The 9,366-nt window shown below is 38.2% G+C and overlaps 2 protein-coding genes across 4 annotated transcripts; one reads left to right on the plus strand and one right to left on the minus strand.

Annotated features, from left to right (window-relative positions):
- Positions 1–870: 870 nt before the first annotated feature.
- Positions 871–4,222, plus strand: LOC117632980 (zinc-finger homeodomain protein 1-like). 3 transcript variants are annotated; one of them, XM_034366635.1, is made up of 3 exons: positions 871–1,921; positions 2,913–2,986; positions 3,868–4,222. In XM_034366635.1, the coding sequence occupies exons 1-2, from the start codon at positions 1,090–1,092 to the stop codon at positions 2,942–2,944; spliced, it is 864 nt and encodes a 287-aa protein (XP_034222526.1). In that variant the 5' UTR covers positions 871–1,089; the 3' UTR covers positions 2,945–2,986; positions 3,868–4,222. The 3 variants fall into 3 exon arrangements, with proteins under 3 accessions (XP_034222526.1, XP_034222525.1, XP_034222523.1); XM_034366634.1 differs by lacking the exon at positions 3,868–4,222 and adding an exon at positions 3,203–3,526; XM_034366632.1 differs by lacking the exon at positions 3,868–4,222 and having other exon boundaries at positions 2,913–3,526.
- A 3,226-nt stretch (positions 4,223–7,448) lies between these two features.
- LOC117632595 lies at positions 7,449–8,518 on the minus strand. The gene is made up of 3 exons (XM_034366122.1): positions 8,465–8,518; positions 8,321–8,382; positions 7,449–8,203 (listed from the first exon to the last, which is right to left on the minus strand). Exons 1-3 carry the CDS (start codon positions 8,502–8,504, stop codon positions 7,742–7,744), a joined length of 564 nt encoding a protein of 187 aa, XP_034222013.1. The 5' UTR covers positions 8,505–8,518; the 3' UTR covers positions 7,449–7,741.
- Between the last annotated feature and the right edge of the window lie 848 nt (positions 8,519–9,366).

The raw sequence follows: 9,366 nt of genomic DNA on the forward strand, positions 1-9,366 counted from the left end.
TTGGCTATTCAACCTAAGCTTAAGAAAAAAACAATACACAAATTGTACTAGCCAATCGATCAAATAAGGATTTGCTTTAACACTTTTGGAGTAAGTAGGGAAAAAATATCTAATCTACTTTTTCTGGAATAACTAAAAACTAATTTCATCTCGTTGTTGTTGTTGTGTAGAGAAAAGAACGATTATGTGTTGGGATGGAAAAAGACATTCTTTTTTAAGACCAACATTATTCTAGTTAGTAAAAAAATAAAAATAAAAATAAGAAAAGCGTGTCCCACAAACACCAAACTGAAGAGTGGGTATGTTTACAAAAAAACCCACCCCATATTCACTTCCTTTTCTGAGACACGAAAAGAAATATTTGAATAAGAAAGATGGAATTTTGACGCCAAAAAGCGCGTCACGCATGTCGGAGACAAGAGCACGTACCCACAGCTGCCTTAAATGCCGACAATTTATTTTTTCCTAAGTAATGCCGTGTCCTGACACATACTCACACGCACCCAATCACCATCCACCCCTCTCTCTCTCCCTCTTCCACAGTACCCGACACTTCACGCGCCGCCACCACCTTTCTTGCTGCCGGGCGCGTGGGGCAGTTAAGAAAAAAAAATTCCCTTGCCTTTTCCGTTCATTTCTCTTTTTCATTTTTTTGTTTTTTGTTTTTTGTTTTCAGACTCGTACTAGTAGCAGTGGCAGTCTGACACTCCCAAGCCCATCTCTCTCTACCTCTGAAATTTACAGCGCGGTGAAAAAACTGGGACAGAAGGTGAAAATGACCGGTTTAACCGGGAGTAGCCGGTGGGGGTTGAGAAAACGGGAAAGTATATGAAGGGGGTTTGAAGGCGGACAACGCTCCTTTTGCAGGGAGCTAAGCAAAGTGTTGAGGAGAGTGTGTGAGAGGAGAGATAACACTACAAATTTACACCTGACACATACACACAAACACTCTCTCTCTACTCTTTCTCTCTCTAAACTCAGTCCTCTTTATCTTCTTTCTTCTTTTTGGGTTTTTCTTTCTGGGTTGATTCTCTGATTCATTAATTTCTGGGGGGTTTTTTCATTTTTGGTTCCCCTTAATTAATTGATATGGAGTTCGAGGATCAAGAGGAGCACGACGAAGAGATGGAGATGGCGGCGAGTTACGACTCGCTCGGAAACTCAGCGGGTGGCGTCCGGGTCAAAATGTCGAGTTCTGGACCCGAGGGCGTGGCAGCAATAACGGCGGCGGCGGCGGCGTCTCAGCAGCAGCAGCAGCAGCAACAACAGCAACAGCAGCAGAGGAAGGGCGCCTCGAGGTACAGAGAGTGCCTGAAGAACCACGCGGTCGGGATTGGAGGCCACGCGCTCGACGGCTGCGGCGAGTTCATGCCGGCCGGTGCCGAGGGCACGCTCGACGGGCTAAAATGCGCAGCCTGCAACTGCCACCGCAACTTCCACCGCAAGGAGGGCGACTCGGGCGGGCTCGCGCTCATGACCCCCGACCCGTACGGGCAGCTGGTGCCGCTCCACGGGCAGCACAACCACCCGCAGTTCTCGCCGTACTACCGGACGCCAGCAGGGTACCTCCACTTGGCGCCGCACCACAGGCCTCTGGCCCTGCCGTCGACTTCGGGAGGGGGCGGGACCCACAGCAGGGGGGAGGAGCAGGAGGACGACGTGTCGAATCCTAGCGGAGGCGGCGGCGGCGGAGGGGATTTGGGAATGGGAGGGGGGTTACATGGAACGGCGTCTTCCGGGAAGAAGAGGTTCAGGACGAAGTTTACGGCGGAGCAGAAGGAGAGGATGTTGACTTTGGCGGAGACGCTGGGGTGGAGGATTCAGAAGCAGGACGAGCCGGCGATTCAGCAGTTCTGCAACGAGACTGGAGTGAAGCGTCACGTCCTCAAGGTTTGGATGCATAACAACAAGCACACTCTGGGTAAGAAACCCTAGCTAGCTGATCATGCTTGTTAAGCTAGAAACCAAACAAACCCAGAACAAGGAAGACAATGAACATGAAAAACAACCCAAAACCCACAAGTATATCATCATTCTTGGTCATCTTCATCTCATCATTTCTCTCTTTCTCTATCAGTCGACCGATCTTCTGGATCTTTTGTACTTATTAGTTTAATTAGGACAACACTTCGCTAGCTCTAGCAGTTGTAGTAGGATTTATCAGCTAGAGGTAATTTTCTTCTGGTCAAGGTGGCGAAACTGATCAGGAACAAAAATCAGCATCATGTGCCTGCAGCTGACTTTGTTGAGAAATTCTACTGCTTTTCCGGGATTTTAATTAGTGTTTTAATTAGGGTTTCTTTTTATTTTAAATCTTTTTTCTTAAATTTATTGACTAGTGTAGTGATCATCATCCGTGTTATTTGAACACTTGATTTAGATGAGTGTGAAATCTCTCTCATTGTTGTGATCAATGTCCCATTTGATCGTTTCATTAATTAGTGCATGTAAAATATATTAATCATATATCTTTGCTTAATCATCCTCCTAATTTAATTATATGGGTTGATCAATGTTGATGAGTATGCAGTGTTTAGCTGTTGGTTATGATCATCATAGAGTATAGACTATAGAGGGAGGACCATCTGTTCGTAGGCTTTGTGTGGTCTTAATAATAAGACTTGTGCGATCCATGCTGCATTTTCCGTTTTCTATATGTACCATCTCTTTTTTTTTTTTTACATGTGTTTGTTTGTACGTTTCTGTGTCATTCATTTACTTCTCTTCCCTTCAATCCCATGCCTTTTTGTTTTCGTCCACGAATCTCAGACTCTGTTGATTTTATGTTGAGAAGCATTAATTGTATGAGATGCTGTTGTTCAATGATCAGTACTTTATCTCTTTCCTTTTTTCACTGCTTAATTTAATTTTTTTTCTCTCTCTCTTTGTCTGGATCTCATGCTCTTCTGAAGGGCCTTCAAATGATGAACCCAACCCGAGTTGAAAAGGGATGATGATCTTTGGGACCTAGCTTTCATATTCTCTGGTCTGTTTCTTTCTGCTGCCAAGTTTTTGTCTTTGCTCTTTCTTGCATTGCAAACACTGCTTTTACTTTTGCAGTCATGAGTGCAGAATATATATATATATATATAAAATATTAATTGATATCCATGAATTTCTTTCTTTTTGAAAAATTTAGAGTATTTTATGAGGTTGGTTACTTTGATCCATGTAATCATATGATGGAGCTTGTCTGGTGTAGAGGGTAGAACCCAGATGTTTGATATCCCTGATCTGATGGGGTCACCTTGGGAAGGAAAACAAAGACCTCAAAGTTATTCAATTATTTGATTTTGTTGTTAAATAATAATAATAATTATTATTATTATTATACTATTCATTTTTCTACTGTTTTGTTTTCTCTTGGGAAAGAAGATATATTATCAGCTAGAGAAACAGTAGTTTTTGTTTTCATGGAAACTCAAGTCCAAAATGTGGGTTCAGTCCATGTTGGAGAGAAAGTTGATAGATCCAAAGCTTGGTCTCTATCTATCTGCAGATATATATATTTCGTTTTATTAATTTCTCTATCTTTTTCCAAATTTCAACGATCTGCTTCAAAGGGAACATGTGGGCACTCCCAGCAGCAAAAAAAACTCATAATAAATGTACACGAGGGAGGGGGACACAGAGCTTTTGTCTGCAGCTCCCTCAACTGCAGATCTTTTAGGGTTGGTTGATAGCATTCTTTCCAAGAATCTTTCTCAATCTTCCTCTAATTCTCTACTATAAAGTATAAACACACACCCATCTAAGATTATTTAAGTTTAATTATTTCTTTAATTAGTGTTTAACTGTGGTAATTAATTAACAAATCTGACTGCCTCAGCCTGTAAAGTATAGTCATGGCTCAGCTTAATTTTTCAGGAGGACCGAATTCCATTTTCAGGGTTTGAAATTGTGAGGTGTGCTTGTTCTTGGGTCCTTTTACTTGTTCTACTTCTAGCATTTGATGTTTCAAGTTTACTAGCAAGAAAGATATAAATATATACATATATGTAAAACTTTTGTTGGAAGTTTTCTTCTTGTGAGAGTCCAAGCTTACCTAGATGAGATCCTTGAAGATGCTTTACTTGTTTTGGTGGAACCCCAACATCAGTTAAAGCTGCATTGTGGTCCATGGACTTATTGGGAAATCTGGTCAAAGTTCAAATTAGCAGATTCAGACAGTTGTAAATCATCCCACATAATCCATCCCCTTGTCAATATGCTTCATTTTTCATGGACTGTCTTTTCTTCTCCTTTGCACATTCAAAGTTCAGCCAAGTAGGGAACTTTTCGTCCAAAAGTCATCACATATTAACTGGAAATCTGCTGTGGAAGTAATGTGGTTAACTTTGCAATTAATTAAAGGATCTAGAGTTGTAATATGTCTTCAATGCATTAAGTTGTTGCAATGGTCTATTAATTTTTAGGGTTTGAACTGTAATGATCCATGAACTTATGTCCGAGATTCATTTTGGTTCTCCAACTCATTTTGAGTTGGTCTCCAACTCTCCCACGTGTTCCAATTTAGTCATTCCTTCAAATTTTGTGAAATTTTCCGACTATTTGAAGGGTAAAATCGTCAATTTAGATATCTAAAAACCGAAAAGAAAATGTTACGGAATGACTAAATTAGAATATGTGTCAGAGTTGGAGGACTAAAATGACTTAAAAAGGAGTTGAATGATTAAAATAAAATTCGGAAATAAGTTCAGGACGATTGCGGTTAAAATCCCTAAGTTATTTATGGCTATATGGAGTCTTTTGGGATCAAACTCATCAAAAGATGCAAGGGCTTGCAGAGATAGAATTGAATTCCTGCAAATTGGATAAGAATTTCCACGTATTTATTGTACTCTGAGCATCTACATTAGAATTTGAGAATCCTAGCCTCCTTTCTGATTCCCATGTTGTCATTTCTGCTATCTCGAAAAAGGGCCGGCGTGCTCCTCATCAAACCCTTTTCTTGCCCAAACACAAAAACAAAAGGGTGACTTTTCTAAATCTTTGAACATTTTGTGCTGGAATTTTACATCTGCCTTCAATTTTAGTAGGCTTTCATATGGCTAAAACAATGGAGTTTCTCTGGTTTCTCTTTGTAATTTTCTTTCTTTTTCGGCATTAAGAAGAAAAGGAAAAAAAAAACAAAAACTTTGTTGCTATGAGCAGTTTTTTGTAAGATAGATAGATGATTTAACAAGCATCAATTCATAAACATGGGGGAATGGGTTGCACTTTCGGCTAAGCATATCGATTTTCCTGATCTGACATTCATGCAGACAGACAAGAGTGTGATTAGATTAAAAATGATCAAACAATATTCGGCAACCTTGACGGAAACTTGTTGTCTTATACAAGGAATTAGCTACTGCTTTGGACACTTCAATGAAATTCTAGCTAGCTTTATGCCTAAACCCTAGAACTTGATGGTCATCATCATATCAATTCTGGTTCATGGTCAAAATTAGTAAAGCTGATAACTGACTTGCCCATAATGGTTGGATTAGTTTTGTTGACTGAATTGATCACTCTGGGCTCTTTGAACATATATTGCAACGACACCTGGCTGGCATATTACATGTTTCAATGTGTACATTACACATCTTGTGCGATTAGACATGGGAATAAACTTAAGAAGTTCAGTCGGTGAACCTAACAAATATACGTGCATAGAGTAGTATAACTTGCAACTTTATTTTGCAGCTATGGCTAGTTGATATAAAGTCATAGATGAGTCGAGGTGCAGAAATAAGACATTGTAAGAGAAGATGAAGAGGAGGGAGGGGGGCCTGATAAGATTCTTTTGGATTATCCAACTTTGGAAAGCAAAACCTTGAAGAGGATTGCAAGATTTGAAAGTTTGAAAGGAAGTTGGATTTGGCATTGGCACCTGATATATATATATATATATATATATATATATATATATATACATTAATTTAGATGATACCTTTTTGACAGTCAAACGATTAAGACCATTCAATGGTACACCAATTCTAAATCTGGGGGCCTCTGGTCTGGCTGACCAATTAAATTTGTTGTCCCTACTCAATCCAACCTCCAAAGAGTTTTGATGTTTTCAACTTTTGGTGTGATTCTACTAGTAATGTCTTGGGGGGATGCCAGGCCCACACCCTCATTGTCTTTGAAAACATATTTAATATAATGTCTACCTACACAATTAATAAGATACCAACTTGTATTTTGCAGGAAATTTTCTTTTTAATTAATATACAAACTAATAATTGGTTTAGTTGGGTGAGTTGAATTACATTTTAAGTTCCAACCTCAATATTTCATATCAAGAAAATTAAAAATACACATAATTAATAATTTAATTTGATAGTTTGACGCCAACTGGGCCTAGTCCAGTGAAAAATGATATTGAATTGTAGACTAGTAGTCTCATATTCGAATCTTCATTGCACCCTTGTATGTGTGTGTTTAACAATATATAATGTTTTCGAATAATATGACATTTACTTAGAGTCCATTTGATAACCATTTCATTTTTCATTTTCATTTTCATTTTCATTTTTTGTGCTAGAATATGGAAGAAAAAGAGGAAGAATGGAAGTGAGAATGAGAGTGGATATGAGATTGAGAGGGGAGAGGATGAGAAGGAGGGAGGAGTTACAAAAGTACAAACAAAAACTTGAAAGTGAAAACAAGTTCAATCTCATCCTCATTCCAATTCTCAATCTTATTTTCCTTTATACTCTAACACAAAAAATGAAATAGTTAGCAAACGGGCCTTTAATTTATAAAAAGGAATTAATAATTCATTTATTGTTTTGACTTGGTTGATTAAGAGGTAGAATTCTATAGCTAGATCCTTATATGAAACCCTATCTTTTAACTATTGAATTAAATTGATTAGCTATTGAATTAAATTAATTAATTTGATCCAACAATCAAGAGATAGTTCTTCATACTATAGAATGACTCTGATTAATAGTGCCTGTCTTTGTGGACCATTTTAATGACAGATCCTTTAATAAATTCAACTTCACTCAACTCAACTCAAAATTATGGAGCTCATGTATTTATGTGAATGTGAGACAACCCACCAGGGCCACTGCTCACTCATGCACACAAAATATTGCTGGGCCACAGGCATAAAACCTGCACGAATTGATGCCTTGTTTCCCCTTCTGGGTGTGAAAGTAAGTAGGTCAAATAATATCAACTAGGTTGGTATCATGATCAGTAAATATTGGAAGATATCTTTATCCCCATTTATAAAACAAAAATGTATTTCAAAATATTAAAAATATTATGGGTTGAGAGATGAAGATATGGGATAATATTTAGAATAAGCTGGGTTGAGAGCTATAATTAGAGGGGAGGAAAAATATTAAGTCGGTTAAAACCTGATTAGTATATTCTGCATACAATGAATCTACGAATAAATACTTTTGACCACTAGAATTACGAACATTCATTTACTCTTCTCCCGTTGCTTCTCTATCTTCAATTAAAAACAAAAGCAAAGTAGTTTCCACTACAAATTTTATTTTTCCTCTTCTTTTTTGGAAATTGAGTTTACATAACATTCCACAACTTATTTATATGTCTCACATAAAAATCATAGGTCTCATTAGCACTTCCCAACAGCACTGATATTATTGTCATGTTAAAGAGACCTCAAGTCCAGACCCCTAACAAACCAAAACAATCTCTTTCCATCCCAGTTGAGAGAAGATGTTATCAGTACCCTATACGTATACTTGCTTTGTCAAGCCCCTTAACAAGTTCATGTGGGCTGCCATGGTTTCTTTGTGAAGGCTACAGGGCCAACATTTGACCTCAGTGTTTTGGCCCAATCAAACTTCTTGGAATTTCTAGCCATCTTCACAAATGGTTGCATATAATTTTCTGATCTTGAACCAGACCAATTAGGACCACTACCCTTTTGATCAGGAGGTGCTGGTTTCTTGGTCTCTTTTATTTCGATCTTGGTTCCTCCTTCCATTTTGATGTTTATGTTCACCTCACAAAATGCTTTCTCCATCTTTCTTTCATCTCTAGCAGCAAGAGCAGCAGCAGAACTTGATCTTCTTTCCTTTTGGTGTTGATAAAGCCTGTGCAATCTGAGAGCAAGATGACATATCCCGTCTTTGATTTCTTCCTCCAAGTCTCTCTCTATATCCCTCTCGACCTCACTCCGAATCTTCAGCTCTTCTTCTGAGATAAGGGCCCCAGGCTTTTCATTTAACTATACCATAACACAACTACATTACTACATGATGAAATTGAACAATGTACTCAAATTTAACTAGCATAAACGAATTCAATAACAAATAATAAGGGGGCTTAGTTCTTTATGTGTCACCAGCCAAGCACCGGTGCTGTTGATTAAATTCGTGGCCTCGTTCGACTGCAGCGTTGAAAAATCTGCAAAACCCACAAAAGGGTTACCGAAGTTGGATAAGATCCACAAGAAGAGCACATGAAAAAGCATGGAAATCAAAGGAACCTAGTATCTCCGAATTGTTGCATTTTCCTTGCTGGTCCATACTTTGTACTTTGTGTCTTGTGCTATTTTACATGTCTTCTTGTGCTTGAAATCAACCCATTTTAAACCCTAGCGGAGCGATTAGGACTGCTGTGAATGGGACCTGTGGTTTAGACATTTGTGGTTAGAATGAAGACGACATAAGTTGGGTTGCCTTAGTGAGAAATGGCCGTTAGAGACGTTATTTTGGCGCCAAATATCTCAGCCCAAATTAAAAATTACTGAAGGTAATTTGGTTGTGTTGGGGAATAAGAAAAGAGAGATTGTTTCTCAAAATAAAAAACTGCTTTACTTGGAAGGAATCAAATGTTTGGGTTGGTCTTGAAGCATAATCAACCAACACACATGACGGGCCTATGAATATATTGCGAAATACTAATTCACATTTTTTTTTTTCTTTCTCCATAATATCAGTGTCTAAGTTACTTATATTGATAGACAATAAATCTAAACCATTAATTAAGTTGATTATTGTGTAATTATATTCTTAACAACTCATTAACAGTGCCGGCAGCTAGGCACTATTTGGGCAATGATTTTGATGATGTGATGGCTTTGTATGTTTATGGCTTCTAATGAGCCGATATTTCTGTTTCAATTTCTTTGGCTCACTGTTTCTGGCCACTGTGCTATTATTTTGTATTTCAAAATCTGGCTAGAACCCTCCTTTTCTGGGGTGAATTTGCTGCTCAACTTTCTGTAATGGCCCCATTTTTTTTATGAAATGAACCTTCATTTTTGTCGCAAAAAAAAACTAGAACCGTGGACAAAAAAGAACTCGTACATAAGAGATAAATTATCCCTCCCATACCTCTTCAAGAGGCATATATAAGTTGAACTTGAGATGCAAACGTAGTCAAGCA

This window comes from Prunus dulcis, chromosome 6 (genome assembly GCF_902201215.1).
Source record: "Prunus dulcis chromosome 6, ALMONDv2, whole genome shotgun sequence".
In the NCBI taxonomy this organism is placed as follows: domain Eukaryota; kingdom Viridiplantae; phylum Streptophyta; class Magnoliopsida; order Rosales; family Rosaceae; genus Prunus; species Prunus dulcis.